The sequence below is a fragment of the Lepisosteus oculatus genome, chromosome 2 (genome assembly GCF_040954835.1).
Source record: "Lepisosteus oculatus isolate fLepOcu1 chromosome 2, fLepOcu1.hap2, whole genome shotgun sequence".
Classification (NCBI taxonomy): domain Eukaryota; kingdom Metazoa; phylum Chordata; class Actinopteri; order Semionotiformes; family Lepisosteidae; genus Lepisosteus; species Lepisosteus oculatus.
In genome coordinates, this window is record NC_090697.1 from 62,274,270 (window position 1) to 62,291,292 (window position 17,023).

The 17,023-nt window shown below is 34.8% G+C and overlaps 1 protein-coding gene across 1 annotated transcript in view; it reads right to left on the minus strand.

The window, feature by feature from the left end:
* Window positions 1-535: 535 nt before the first annotated feature.
* LOC102688285 (G patch domain-containing protein 2) overlaps window positions 536-17,023 on the minus strand; it is a 96,581-nt gene continuing 80,093 nt past the window's right edge. The window contains exons 9-10 of the mRNA XM_015346019.2: window positions 16,882-16,970; window positions 536-3,372 (exon numbers count right to left, since the gene is read on the minus strand). Coding sequence (XP_015201505.2) covers window positions 3,203-3,372; window positions 16,882-16,970 — 259 coding nt within the window. The 3' untranslated portion in view covers window positions 536-3,202. The remainder of the gene's footprint in view (window positions 3,373-16,881; window positions 16,971-17,023) is intronic.

Below are 17,023 nucleotides of genomic sequence, written 5' to 3' on the forward strand. Positions count from 1 at the left end.
AACTCTTCATCCACATTTTATGTTCATTTTGTAAAATGAATGACATTCTGATCACTTTTTCTATTTGTTAGTAGCTTTCCTTGTTTTAAGCCTACAAAATGTGAACAGAAGTCCTCAAAATATCTTTAGAATGAGTTAAGGTCACCCAGTTAGAAGTCTGAAGTATAATAATTAATTAAATAATAGCACAGATATGGAAGGTAAAGGTATTTTAAGAACCCGCCTCTGGCCACATCGCTAACATCTGACCTAGAATTTTGTGCTTAATTGAACTGCTGTTGTGAATGAACAATGTTTTTAACTTTTAAAGTCAAATGTCATCAATCACTGGCTGTGGAGGATGACGAAATACAAATATGGCTCATGAATATTTGCTGACATTCTGAGACCCGTAGACATCATCTATATTTCTATCCCTCCTAACAACTTACATTAATGAATCACAGAAGAATGCTCGTGACATTCTCTGGGCAGAACATGGTATAAATGATTTGCACACCAAGACAAAAAATATTAAAATAAAGGAGGCAGGGCATATTTTCTTCATGATTTATTCAGTTATAAAGTAGACCTGATTTCCACAAGGAAGCACACCAACCAAGGGCCTGCTGCTTTTAATCAGTTCCTTTAAAGAAAATCAAAGCATTTTTCTTTCAACATTTGTTTTACACACATTGCTAGTATTTCACAAGACAGTCCTTCAGGAAAACCTTAATTTCCAAACAACATGTGCACTAACATTCAAATTCTGAAGAAGCATACTGTACATGAAATCTTCTGTTGTCGTGTCACTGTCAAACATGTTGTAACAAGGTAATACTTAAAATTTTCTTAAGTTCAATTACAAAGTTGTCTCCAGTTACAATATGTTTAATAACAAGGCCTTTATTATCCAACAAGCAAGACCTAAAAAAAGTAGAGTGCACATTACAATGTTAAAAAATAAAACAAATAAAATTCCAGAATCTATGTAGGTTTGATAATCTGCTCTAAAAATATGACATACTGTGTCCTGAGAGTATATAGAAAGAGTATGGTATGGATTATTACATCCAATTGTCTATTTAATGCCCAATTTAATATTTCCACTGTTATGGAAGAAGATAGACTCATTCTATGTAGTATAGTCAAAGTGAACTTTGTACTAAGAAACCTGAAGACCTCTTTTTAAGATGTGGATTTCAGGGGCCATATTATACTCTGGATTATACTTGTTTTTGGTGTTTTCATTGTGTGGTGCATATACAGCAGGTTGGAAGCAGCAATGTTCAAGCCACATTTTCCTGTCAAAGTTCCAGTTTAAGTAGATGCACACTTAAACTGATATAACTAAACCATTTGTAACTGACTCTATTGCAGCTTCCAAAGTCTGTTTAATTAAATGTCAGAACTGTCAAGAAGCACAAATGGCATGAATCAGAAACTGTCAGCCAGTAGCACACCACTTTTCTATTAGTAAGACAGCCTACACAGTCTTTGATATGTTTTGAAAATATCTTTTTGAAATTCTTTACCTGATGATTATGTCCTGTTGTAATTTGAAATAAAAATACTACTCAACTGTGTAGTGTAGGAAGAAGTATTGTGCTACCAAAATACAATTAAGGTTAATTATAAGTTTTAAAAAGGAACAAGGCAGCACACTGAACAGCAATGTTTTAGGACTACATTAGCTGATACTGTAAATATGAGATATAAAATTACGCAAGGGTTATTTCTTTTCATCTATTTTTTTGTGTTTTTGTGCGCTGGAAGAACAATCTGGACTTCCTTAAAACACACTTTTTTCTGCCTGCTTTCAAAGAGAAAATATTTTTACTAAGGTAAACTGCAACTGCCCCTCTCTGAGCAAGCCATATGGTGTGGATGATAACAGAAAATAGTTATGACAGTAAACTTCATGTGTGGCAGGAACACCCAATGCACCTAGCGGGTACAGGGCTTAAACAGTTCCTGTTCTCCACTGGCATTTCTTCTTTCTACACATTGAAGTCTTAAAGCTAACTCCGAACACAACTGAATATCATTACTTACTGTACATCTGAGGCTTTGAATGATCAGCACCCATGTATCAGTCTCAAAAGAGTTTGAAAAACACTGATACTGAGAGACTACAGTCTAACCGCCATAGTACAGGCCTGAGCAGAAAAGATGCCTGATTGTATCCCAAGAGTCATTATAATTAAAACAAATTTTTCAAAACTTTAAACTGAAAAACAATAATTTGCAAAAATAACTTCCTCCACAGGGCAGCCATTTGGCCGTTAAGTATCCAACTTCTGATTTAGGTTTATACTGTCTGCTTGTGAGTGAACAGCAAAAGTGACACTTCAGAGTCATATAATGAAGACTTTCAAATATACTGTTCTTTTGGAAAACTAACATTTGCATGTTAAAATTGTAAAAAGGGTACCATTTTCTAAAAGCAAATTATAGTAAAAAATGTATGAAAAGTATTATAAAAAGAGGGTAAACAGGTACAGTAGGGACTGTCAGCTAGTATATTTTTATATACTGAAGGTAATTTACTCCAGGTTACAAAATGTAATAAAAAAACAATCATTCTGCCAATTTATAATGAAATCAACATTTTCCTCTACAACTATAGTGCAATTAAACTGCCAGCATATTGAAGTTAACCAACATCAGTTTGAAACAAGGTACACTTACAGAAGTACTGTATTATGGAGTGTTTAATTAGCTGCTATGACTACCATTCTTGTAAAGTACAGTACAAAGCTCCAACAGGCTGAATCAACTTTTGTGGCAGTCCACTAGTCATCCTTTGAGGATTTCAATCCTGAAGTGCACACACTTGTGAAAGTTAATCGTGATGTTTTTGTAGTATTATCATGGCTCTCCAATACTTATCCCACCTATTTTCTTTGTTGTATCACTATTTTCTACATTCTGTGTCAAATATGATCAGACCTAATTGCTCTAGGATTTACCATAATTTTCCGATGCCTTGTTACAGTTCACTTCTAATTAACCATGGTATACCACAAGTATATTCACCTTCTGCAATGAACTGATATTTCCCAAATCAGGGATTATCTAGTTTTAGTTCCTTAGATTAGCATGATCTAAGACTGTTGCTGTTGGTTTCCACAACACAGGTGATGGTGGGTGGTAAGAGTGCAGTCTGTTTTATCCGATCTTTATGATCCATAGTGACATTTAGCCAAGACAGCAAGGATTCTCAGTTAAACCCAAGTCCAGCCCCTTTCGGCCTCTGCAGCGCTCTGATTGGCTCTGCGATCCCTTTCCCATCTGGGCCCAACCCCATGCCTGGAGTCCAGCCCATGCTCTGTAGCATCCGGTTGCCCACGTTGTTCTCTGAGATTGGTGGAGCATTTTCACCTACAAACCCTGAGATTAAAAGAGAGACACAGGTTTAATCAGCACACGGCCATGTGGAAGAGAACAGGATAATCTCAATTAAGAGTCTAAAGCTTGGTAATTCTCTTAATTCATCTAATGGTTTCTGAGTACAGCCTGTCTCATCACATTGTGACCTCATGACCAGACATAACCTATTCTGAGAAGGTGTTGTGCTCTGATTCTAGTAAAAAAAATCACATAATGCACAGAAAATACAGTATGTGAATAATTGGCATGGTTTAGTTAACTTTGTGGAGATAATAACAGGGAGAGAATGTGAACAGAGTAGACAATTAAAGGATAAACCTTAGACAAAATCATTATTATATATAATACAAGATAAGAGGAGGATATTCATATATGTCATAACATACAAATCAAAGGAGGTTAAGAAGTTTAAGCTTCAGAAAAGATTACAGCCTATAGTCAGTGAACTGGTTCCCCCTCCACAATCTTTTGAGCACTCTGGTTTGGTACCAACTTCCCACCAGGCAGTCACATATGCTGCCCAAAAATGAAGAGAAGATGTGCCATGTGAGGTCACGGCACACTGTAAATCTCTCATGAACATGTCGGAAACTAGCTAATTGCTCTACTGAAAGACAGGTTTTTGTAAAGCTTCTGTAACTGTTCCTTTGAAACAGGCAGCATTTTAAAAACCTTAACATGCATTATATTCTAAGTGTGTTTGCTTTTGTAATGAACATAACTATTTTGTTTTAGACTTGTCACAATGAAACATTTTTAAAAATCAAGCGTTTCCTTTCAGAAAACAAAATAGTTTTTTGTTGCAAATGCATATCCAATACATACAGTATATAGAAGAAATGAATGTAAATTTCTGCATTTCAAAACCATTCATTAACAGCACATCAGACTTCACTTTTAGTCTTTCCTTAGCTGAACAGTTGAGCTGTTACATATGTCTTCACTACAGAATCTTACTGTACCTGATTATCTTTATAAGACACTATCACCTTCAAGATAGGGACATATTTTCTGAACCATACTGTACACAAGAAACATTAAGAATATAAAGAAACAAATCTAATATACTATATATCATATACTGTATACCAGCAGTCAGAATTATAGGTATGTAAGAACTGTTACTTCTAATACATTGAAAAATAGCAGAAAACTATTATAGATAATAGTGGTAGAAGTAGGAACAGGATTTAAAGAGCCAAGCAATTCGGCAGTCCTGGGTTTCTGACCCAGGTAATAGTATATTTTTTTGTCACTACCATCATCAATTTTGTTCTTGTCATCTATTTTCTTGATGTGTTTTTATAGATATTTACAAGATGGAATGTGTTCCTCTTTTCATAAGCTCCAGTGAAGGCACTCACAGAAAGACATTTGCATTCACAATGAAAAATCTTCATTTTTTCAATATTTTACATGTTGTTAGGGACAAATCATTCACTTCCACTCTGTTGTTGAAAATATGTTTAATTTATGAATCTATATACTGTATATATAATAACAATACTGTATATTTTGGCCACACATGTGTGAGATTATTGGTGGAGGTTTCATGACTTTAATCAGTTACAATGCAATTATGCTGTAAACAGATTGCTCTTTAATGTATTGTCTATAGTGTGAGACTCAAGTAGGAAGAGGATTCTGTGATTCTGTAATCATTTTTAGAGCTGAGTTAAAAACTGAAAGGGATGGACTGAAATGGATTTTGATACAACCATGACAAGACTCGTATGAGGCAAGCTTTATAGCTTGTCAACAGTTAATCTCTGATCTAACCTGTTCAGATACAAAAACAAGTTCACATTCATGTTTATTTTTCAAAGCACACAATTATTAAAATGCACCAGCAGCTGACTTGGTCTGGTTTTAAAAAAATGTTGTCCAGTAATGCATTTAATTCCTTCAATTCCAGTATTCCTAATGTTGGAACTAGATCAGGGGTCTTGAGCTGCTAGAGGGGACACATCTGTTTAATCATCTTGATGTAAAACAGCTTGAAGAACAGGTTTTTAAATTACCCAATTCTAAAAAGTGCATACCTAAAAATTGGATGACATTAATTTACCTTTGTTTTAGTGTGCCTAACTTGTAAATTTTTATAAAACACTCACAGGAAGTATTTAATATTAAACAACCAGAAAGGTTCTAAATATAAATTATGCATAGGGTACATACTGTATTAACACTTTAATTCAGTCATTTGTGTCATGAAAAGAAGGTTCTAGTCCAGTTTATAAATAGCTGATTTGTTAGCACCATGGGCTTATCACAGTGTTTATACATCCATCCCTTTTTTAACCCACTTTGGCAGAAGCCAGAGCCTAAGCAAAGGCCACAAAGCAGGATATGCTCCGGATGGGACGCCAGTTCATTGCAGGGCACAAACAGACACAAACTGACAACTGGCCAATTTTATTTGAAAACCAATTCAACTACCTGTATGACTGTTGGGGGTAAACGGAGCACCAGGAGGAAACCCACATGAACAAAACAAGCCGCACAGCACTGTGCTTGACGGTTGGTATGAGGTGTTTGTGGTGATACGCTGTGTTTGGTTTTCGCCAAACATGGCCTTGTGCATAATGACCAAACATCTCTACTTTGGTCTCGTCTGACCAAAGGACAATGTCCCAGAAATCTTGTGGTTTGTTCAGATACAGCTTTGCACACCTAAGCCGTGCTGCCATGTTTCTTTTTGGAAAGAAAGGGGCTTTCTCCTGGCTACCCTTCCATGAAAGCCATATTTGTTCAGTCTTTTTCCGATCGTACTGTCATTAATTTTAACATTTAACATGTTAACCGAGGCCTGTAGATCCCTAGATGTAGCTCTTGGGTTCTCTGCGATTTCTCTGAGCATTATATGGTCTGATCTTGAGGTGAATTTGCTGGGACATCCACTCCTGGGAAGATTGGCAACTGTCTTGAATGTTCTCCATTCTTGAATGTAAATAATGCTTCTCACTGTAGAATGATGGGTTTCAAATTGTTTGGAAATTTCCTTATAACCCTTCCCAGATTGATGAGCAGCAACAATTGCTTCTCTGAGTTCATTGCTGATGTCTTTTCTCCTTGGCATGCTGTTAACACAAACCTGAATGCTCCAGACCACCAAACTGCCAAAGGTACTGCTTTTATAGAGGTGGTCATACTTTCTGATGATCAACTAATCAAGTGCATTTGATAAGCAGCACCTGGCTGCTAATTAGCTTCTTAATTCCTATGGAAGCAGTAAGGGTGTACTTAATGTTTCCCACATGTTTTCTGCATTTCGGCTTACTTTGTGTTGAATAAGTAATGACATAGTGAAATCTGTTATGTATTGTCTGTTATCTGAGGCTAAATTTGTCTGCTTATAGAAGTTGGTGACCAAAAGATTGTTGTTTATGCCCTGATATGTAAAACCATTGAATTGAAAGAGGGTATACTTTCTTTTTCACATGACTGTAACTGATAATTTGCAGTAGCTGGGAGTTGGTATTGAGCAAGACACACCAACTAGATGTAAAAGCAAAACACATGAGCTACATACAATCCAAAGAGATCTACAATTTAACCCAAAACATGTATACAGTATGATCTTGCAGTAGGTGTAAAAAAAACATAATGAATAGTAAAATTCACATTTGCATGTTCATTGTAATATAAAAACAAGACCACGTTGAAATGTGGGTACTGGGTAGTGGGTACTTGGGCAGGCCTGTCGGCCTGTCGAGGTCTTGAAAGGAATTGCAAATAAATGAATTTGTGAATGTTACATTTGCAGATGCTGTGACACTACTGTATAGTATTAAACAATTTACATTAGTGAGGTAGGTGCACTTCAGTGGTACTATTTGTAACAGTGCTGTGGGACACTTTGGGATGAAAAATTGTATAGAAATTTAAGCCCCCCCAAGATCAGACCATAGGAAGCACTTACAGCAGTAGTGCTAGTCTCCAATGATCTACAAATTAGCAGTAAAAGTATAAGGATATGACATTTGATATTTAAAAAGCATTAGTAAAACATGTTACTACACAAATTATCTACAAACAGCATACACGTAGGATATAACTTTAAATTACCATCTGACAACAGCCTGATGTTTACACCTATGATCACACAGAGCCCCGAAGATGGATGCTAACTAGAGACACAAAACTCATTAAATCAATTCCGAAACCCCTAGTAGTTTAGACTCAGAAACATTAAAACATAAATAAATGTATCTCATTATATTATAATGTAATTTTCTTTCAATGAAAATAATAAATAAAACCATGTTCAAAATGCATTGGACTCCATTGCATTTCTCTCCAAATAGAGCCCATTTTAAATCACAAAAATATCTTTACATGAAAACAATTTTTGTCTTTAGATTAACTGGCATACACAATGGGTACAGACTCCGTGAGGATAAACACAGGAAAAGGGAAAAGAGACAGCAGGGAGTTACGAGTCGGGATGAATAATCTTCACCATTGATCCTGATCATCACCATACGTTTGTGTCGTGAGAGAGGTTTCCTTTTCATCCAACTTAAAACCAGATTCTCTCCAGGTACTATGAATACTGAAAGACTATACCAACTTTTAGCCTTATTATTTAAAAGATTTGCTCATTGATTTGAAAATTATAATTCTGTTTACTTTGTAATCCACAGGTTAAAAACATCTCTCCTATTTTTATGCATTGATCCTATCCTATTGATGCACTGTTTGAATAGAGAAATTGGTTCCAATTTTTTTTTGAGCATCCATTTAGAGATTGAGATTTAAGCCTGGTTAGGATCCATTTTATTTAATAGGACACAGTTTCCCCTCTTTGGCATATAAGGTGTTTAGTGATTAAAGCCTAGTGACAAAAGTCTGGATATTTTATGTCTTTAAAAAACTGTATATATAACAGTTTATAGTATAGTCCTTGTTTGTATTCTGTAAAGTGTTCTTACTAAATATGTTTTCTGTTTTTCCTGTGTAAATCATTATTTTATTATCAAGCTTTGCTGGATAAAGTAAGACGTGCCATGTAAAACTCAGTAATCCCAGAATTTAGAGGGTGACGTTATTTTTAATAATTAAAATTATCTTAAATAGCAATTTTATGTCAGGGCCTGATTTATATTAATTTAATTAATTATATTTAATCATACCCCCCTCATACAGAGATGTCAGTTATAATCAAAGGTGATGTCCAGTTTTTTTTTGTTCCTTTCCAGATATCACTGAAAGACAAAGCCAGAAATGGATGACATCATCCTCCCGGGACTTTTTATTTTCTCTTATTCATCTGGGCAACAATATTTTTTTTTTTAGAAAGAACGTCCTTCAAGAATTTAACGTTTATGTCTATAAGATTAAAAGTGATAATAGCAATACTATTTTTATATCACTTCTCTGTAACTCATTCAAAGTGCATATACAATACACAGTTTGGTTGAGATCAGCAAACCTGATCTATTAGCTAGAAACCATATAATTTGTAATGAGTCAAGGTAAATGGACTCTTGCAAAGTTCTGATGAAGACTGCCCACATGTGTTGAAAGCAAGATATCTGGAAATTGGTCATGGGAAAAATCAAAAGAGCCTGAGCCTTTTCTTCTATGTTTGTGAGAACTCTAGTATTATCTTGCAAGAATATCACCATCTTCAGACAGATAGGCATAGCTATAGAGAGGGAGATACAGTATCCCTCCTACAAAATCTTGTCATACCATGCAGGAGCTACAGAGTCTCCACCTGACATTACTATCACAACCTATACTTTCACATACTTCTTTATTTGGCTGTAACCGGATCAATGAATTTTTTTTCCTGCCTACAACCATGAAAAACAGAAAAACTAGATGAATAGAAAAAAATCCTAGCAAGCAGATGAGATGATATCCATGCTCTACGCTGTTTCATGACTCCAGCACACTGTGCCACCAAGATATAATGCAATACCCAAAACTACCCATACCTTAAATTTGATTGACTCACAGCAGTCAATGTTTTAAGATACTGATGCTCGTTTCTTGACAAAAGTTTTTTGACAAAAGATACCTGACAAAGTTTCTTGTCATTCTGCCAGTTTCAGAGGAGGATAAAAGTGTTTTGCCAAACCAAAGATGACGTCTAAACCACATGAGTAATCAACTGTGTTATGAACATAATTTTACCATAGACCTTGAGGAATACGTCTTAAGTCTCAGTCTCAAAAGCCTAACCATGTCATCTGTCAGCATAGTTTTAAATCCGGGACAACTTCCTGTAAACCTCTACAATGCTACCAAAAGTCATTACTTTTATTCCTGGTGCTTTGATTTTAACGGTATTTGAAAATAATGGTGGAAAAACAATATACTGAATTTTTTTTAAAATAGGTTACTGATAACTTTATTGCTTTGTCCTCTAACTTTGTTTTTGAAAAATGTATATAAGGTGAGCAAGAAATTTTTAGATGCTATCCATTATATGGTTATGTAACCTTATACTGTTAACTTCATTATGTTGGCTGTTTGGCTTTGAAAATGTTTTAAATCCTTATTATGCATACAAACACACTACATACATATAATTTGTTGTGGGCAACTTGTATAGCAGTTATTAGACTTGCAATGTACCCCCCCTGGGATAAAAATGCACTTTAACTGAAGTTGCCAGTGGCAGGATCTCTTATCCTCCAAAGTTCTGCCCACTGAAGCAAAGACAGACAGAACTGCTCTGCTGGGTTACAAATGCCTGCCTAAGCCATGACGGTTCATCTAGCAACAACATACGATGAACTCAGCAGCAAGTTAATGATTATCACCTGTCCCATTAGTCTCATTAGTAGCTCTGGGTATAAACTACTGGTGGCTACAAAGCTTAAGCCTCCAACAGCAGACAAAGATAACCTTGCAATTTGTCTAGACCGACACGACAGCATCTTCAGGGACTTAGAAAAATCTTTCTCAGTCGAGTTTCAAGGTCTAGCTGGTCACGGTCATGTTAATTTAATATTATTTTAAGAAGGTTGCCAAAGCACATTCCGAAAGCAAAGGGCTAGTGATCTTGGAGAGGATTTATTTTTAGAATTCTTGGAGAAATTAAGTTGTCCATCTTTCAGGAGAGAAAGTTCAAGAAAATATTACAAAAATTTAAGGTTTGCCTATCAGCAAACATTCACTACAGATAATATTTTATGTCAAAAAGTAAACATTTCAGATAAGAAGTACATAATAACTAAAGGTTGAGCAGGTACAGCACTGCACTGCATCTACCAGTATGCACTTTTCTGCCCTGACACCCATTACATACAGTATGTACTGTATAGTCGATTTCCAAAAAATAATGGCCATTATATTTTATTACAGCACCATTTGATTTAAAATAATAAGTTGTTCTAATTTACAAGACGTGCTCATGAAAAGCATTTTACGAAGTGTATTTCATTGTTTTTTCAACTTTGCAATTTTAAAAACCATGCTTGCTGTGATAAACGTTTAAATGTCCATAATTGTCCGTCTTTTCTTGCCTATCACATGACTGAAAAAATGGGTGTCAAAGGGTTTTGCTTCAAAGCATAGAACATTCAGCAAATTAAAAAAAAAACACCTGCCTTCAAAACCATTATCTTGTGATGATAATATACGCAGAAAGCCAAGCAAAGTGATATCATGTATCCTGTACTAGAAAGACACAGCCATTTCCATTTTGAGTTTCAAGCTTTAGGCAATGAATTAGAACCTTGCTATGTGATACCTTTAACAACTGCAGGTGGAGAATGAGAGTGCTAAATATTATTCTCTGGGTACAGCCTGATCTGATGAGTTACCTGTCTTGCTTTACACAGTGTCTCTGTTTATATATTAATAACTTGTTATAATACTGTCCACAGGTCTTATTTGGGTGTTAAGAGATTAATCCCTTAAGTCTTCCAAGAAAAATCTCTTTATAGTGCATGACTTACTAACACTAACATCCTCCACTAGTTCTTTGCCACGATAACAATTTTAGCCCTTCTTTCCCTTCAAATATCTTCCCAGGTCTCTCAGCAAGGTAATTCACTTGTGTAATTGGTGCAAGAGATGAAAATCTAGTATCGGTCTCTCTAGCCACTAATCTATCCAGCTGACTGCTAGCCTAATTGGCAGCTTGTTTAGTAATTTGGATCCTAAAGTGGTTTTATTGATGTTGCATAAACAGCTTTATAAAAGGAGGTGATACATGCTGCTTTTGTTTAACGACTGATACATTTTTAATTTTTCAAGATTTATCTTGAAAATATCCTGTGGAAAAAAGTTCAAAACCAATTCACCCTTTTAAAGAAAATCCTGCAAAATAAAAAGGATTGTGAGAATCATAGCTCTATAATTATTAATTAAAGGTGTTTAAAACAGTATTCTGACATAAAGCCCTTGATTTCTATAATAGTGCATATTTTTAGGCCGTTTACTATTAACTAGAGATAATGTAAATTGATATTTCATTTAAACTAAAAAAACTATTTTCTTATATAGCTTCTGTATAAGTTTAATACAAATATAAACACTATTTAATCAATACTAACTTTCCAAACCAGTGTACCAATGTGCCAACATTACTCTGGACCAGCTGTACAACATTTATCTCACAATAATTGCAAAAAGAACAAATAATGCTTTCTAAAAAAGCATTTAGACTAATGAGGAAGCACTTTGTTTATCAATGACTTCCCAGTCTCTTCACTTCATATGAAAAACCTATGAGTTGCTTTCACTGGCACAGTGAGTTAGCAAAGTGTATGAATATTATGCTGTGATAAAATGCATTAAGAAGAGCAAACAAGGTGGATTTTATGAAAACAAGATTTTAGCAAACATAAGTGAACTGATTGTTATATTTATTAGTTCAAGTAGGTAGCTGCGTCGGAACGTCGGTAGCTGTGTAGGCTTCAAAGGAACAAGTAGAGGTTTATTCCATGCTGAAAAGAGAAGAAAAGAAACAACGTCTTGGCTGTGGAGCCTGCTACAGGTTTGAAGAAACTGTTTCTTTTCTTCGCTTTACAGCATGGAATAAACCTTTACTTGTTCTTTTGCATTATATTTATTATTTTATTATTACCAAGGCAACTTGAGTAAACCAGACTTGCAGACACGTTGACATTCTTTCAATAGAAAAGATCTGTCTAATTGCACAGTTTCTAGATTACTAGCAGCAAGAAGAAGTAGCATTAAACTTGTAGAACATGACATAAACATAACAACGGCTGCCATACTATACAGACATTTGCAAATGATACAACATACTTACTCTGATTAGGTTGAAGACGATTTTTAGTTTTCTAAACAGACACATTTTTGCTGTTCAGTCTGCAGGCAATGGTGTATACAGAGGATCCAACAAGGACATTTTGTAATATACTGTAGGCGAGGAACCAAGTAAGTTTTATGTAGGAATCCTTACTAACATTACAGCAAGTAGAAAAGCCTGAAACACGAGTGATGTGTGGAAAATGGGTTTCACATTAATGAGGGGAGTGAAGGGAATTAGTCTGGTATACCCTACAGTTGAAGCTGATGCTTCTTCATTTCTGTTTTAATCTCACTGTTCCAAGTCAGCTGGTATTGGGTGATACCAATGCTTTGGATCATTACTGATTAACATTCATCCAGGTGTTCAATATAGTCACTATGTTTCTAATCATTTTTTATATCAACAGTTGCTTATACCAGCTAATGACACAAGAACTTTAAAAATACATGCTTGTCTCAAAGTGCACAATTGTTTTACCTTAGTAGGGACATTAGAGCAACTTGTAGACTGCAGCTTTTACCAGCTTGAAAATAATTAAACATAATTAAATGGAGACCACATAATTTGGGATGACTACAGTAGATATTTGTTTGGAGCTATTAACTTCAATGAGTTCAAAACCATATCATCATTTTATAAAAATAATTGCAAACCATACTTGCTGTAAGGTTCTCTTGAGCCATTATTGAAGCATTTATCTTCATGTTTTTTATTTGCTTTTGGCTAATACTGAAAGAAGCATAATGGATCTAAATGAAATCTTCTATACAATACAAAGGGAAATAAAAAGAAGTCTTCTCATCAAAACTTTTCAAATGCTGACAAATTACTAAAATGTTAACATTTGGATTTGCCCTATTTCTGTCAGGAGCAACATTCCTAATGTGCGTTTTGCTAGTTCCTACTTTCACAGCAGAGAAATTGTGTTAAAATATATCAACCAGCTAGACAAGCGTAATGTACCATTCTACATCAGTGATCAGGTCTGCGTATGCAAGATCCTCTGAAGTTAAGAAGATTATTTCCTTGCTCAGTTAATACAAACGTAACATAACTTCTCCGTGGGGAATGTCAGCGTAATTTCATGTGCAAAAGCAAGCTTTGATGTTCTGCTCCCATATCCGTGTACAACAATGAGAAAAGGCAAATTTTCAAGGGCTTTGATTTAAAGGTTACGATCTTTATCTCTCATTCTAACTCTAAAGAAAATTCTTCTGTCAATGTTTTGGCTATGATGGAGTCCTGGTACAGGAAACAGAGTCACCAGCACATCAAGGTTTTCTTCCTTGACCTAACTTACAAAACCTTTAACTTCCCCACTCATTTAAGCAGACTCATGTCTGCAAAACCAGTGCAGTCATCCCTCCTCTTTAAAGACCCTTGGTACCTTTAGCTACTTGTCAAATATTTTTCTTTATGCCATTTTCTTCAATGTACCTGACATTATCCAAGTAGTCAGCATGAATAGTACTGTCTGTTCATTTAGGGTTCAATGCAAATGCTCCACTTCATTTTATTTTGTTTTTAAACCGATTTAATGTCAACGGACATACCATCAATCACAGTAACTTAAAATTTCATTGAAAGAGTAGCTTTTGCAAGTTCTTTAACTGCATCTAAACCTAAAACCTATAATTCTGATTATATATTTTAATGTTAGTAAAAATAAAGACTCTTTGATTGTACGTGACTTTTTCAACTTTGTAACATGCTTGATGACTAAGTAACGTTCTAGCATGTCATCACAATTAAACTGTCTTTTAAATGTTGCACTTATTTGTCATTTTGACTCTTTAAACACTGGAAACAAAATGCTTATTGGCAAGAGACAGGTGTCTGGTTGTAAGGTGTGCAGTCATTGTAATATACCTGGAACCATGGAATGATTTGATCCATGGGAAATGGAGGATGAGGGAAAGTTGATTCTCCAGTTAAAGAATAATAATACATTTTTTAAATAATATTTTCTATCCTATTCAACCTGGTGAGTTCATGCAACACCAACACTCCCAAGTCCTCCTATGTAAGCTACAAACTTATTAGAGCATAGCAGGTAGCAACATCTCATGCCTGTAGGCTGAAAGAGCACAGAGACAGAATACATATTGTTTCCATCCACAAACACACTAATATATATTTAAAATAACTAATTTTTCTGATGTGTCTTTACCAAAATTCTGCAGCAGACATGGACTATGACGGTACATGAACATGCTACAGAAGAAATACTGCTATAAAAGCTTCCAAGAAAGACATTTTACTTGTGTAATTCCAATATACTGTAAATGGTATGCTTACCTGTGGCATATACATTTGTTTTTATTGATTGATAAACATTTAAGAAAAAATAATTGCTTAAAAATGATGTGCACATTCATATATACAGTACACACAATTCCTTGTTCATCATATTTGGCTTTATACCAACACCACAGGGAAAAAAAGAAACTACACAGTGTTTCAGTGTTTCACTGTATTCTGGCAGTCTGTGACTTTTTATTCAGGGAATATGTATAATTATTAAAAATTCACTATATTTCACTTCAAATGCAGCATCAGCTACTGCTGTAAAAATAAGAGCAGAATAATGTACTCCAAAGTTTAAATTATAGTTCTGTTCTAAGAATTCTGAAGGCAATGTCTAGACATTTTTCTTCAGTGACTTTGTACATTTTAAAATCAATATCTAGCTATATCAATATTCAGTTTATTTTATTCAATTATAAATGCAAAGGTTAAGAGTGCAGGAAAATCTCAGCAGAGCTGAAAATAAATAGTATGTTCTTGTCACAATTAATACATATTTAACTGATAACATACCTAGGCTGCCTCAGGCAATGACTGAGTGTTAAAGTTATGTTCTAGCACTACAAAGAAACATCAAGCTCCTTCATATTCAAATTATTAATAGAAATGTAAGTGATTTTATATGAATCACATATACTGTATTATTTTCATTTAGATTTAAACTTGTTCAATTTACAGAACAACACAGTTATTTAATTTATCAGATGACAAGCTTTCTACATATTCTGCATGCTGTTGATTTCCAAGTAAAATTGGAACTTATTCATGTGTCCTTGAGAAGCAAAGAGTGTTAGATTAAGAGTTAAAATGCTAGAAATTAAATTAAAAAACATAATACTCATGATAGCTGTTTAGTTACTTGTCTACAGATATGTAGTACCATTAAGATATTTTTCTTGTGCAAATAACTTTGCATGCTGACCTTATCTTGAGAGGAGAAAAAGAGACAAACAACTTAAAACACAAACAAAAATATTATTTATTCATAGCACCATTATTTACTCAGTAGGGTTATGAACTTCATAACAGCATGGACTTTTGTCCAAATGTATGTGCAACAATTCTAACAAACATCCTTAGAAGTCGCAAGGATCTCTGTCCCTTTATAAACAAAAAAAAAACTACCAAGATGATTTAATTAGGAAATATACTCGCTCTCCCATGTTGCGCATCTCCATCAGGAAAATGTGGGCATACTGGAGGTGACATGAAATTGGTGATGTTCGTAATTAAAATGTAAGGCCTAGTGTAGTGAAAAGGAGATAGATGATAAGATATTTCATATAACAAAAGTAGCATAAGTGAACAATTAAGTCATTAACGTGCTATATGTTTTCAGTCAACACATAACATTTTTGTGCTTCTAGGGTAAGCTGGAAATTACCATCAAAAGCAACAGACCTCAGTGAATTACAGGACCTAAATAAGGAGTAAACATGTCTGTGTTGCCACATTCATGTTTAAAGAATTATGTGTGCACTAAAGTATTTGTATGTACTGTATCTTTAAAGCTTTAATTTGTTTGCATCTAAGAATAAAAAAACTCGGAAAGATATAAAGCTTAGCTTTGCTAGCTATTTTATTTCAACCTGCTGCTCCAAAGAATTCCCCTTTTCAAGAGGAGGGGGCATTTTCCATTTTCTTTTTGTGTAGAGGAAGGAGGTGGCTATCAATGACCAATTTTGAGCTGCATGAGAGCTGCATGAATTTAACAAGAGGAATAAAAAAAGGAAAAACCCTTTTAGTAAGTGATTTATAGAAGAGTGATGAGGGAATCATAGATCACACTAGAAGGATGACAGTAGCTGATGGGCCATATTAAGAGCACTAATGCCGTCGGAACAAAATGTAACCAATCTTTGAACGCTGTCATCCATGCAATATGCCTAATAGAAACTCAAAAACTATCTGCCTGTCAGAGAAGGGGAAAAATTGAAGGTAGATACTGGTTATAAATTTACCTGTTGTTGTTGGTCCCCCCATAGGTGCGGCCTTTCTTCTACGCTTGATGTCACCTGTGCACAGCGAGCCTAAGTGCACGCTTGTTTGTCTGCAAATTAATTTGCAAAAGAAACGATGAGCAGAGAGAAAAAAAGACAGCAC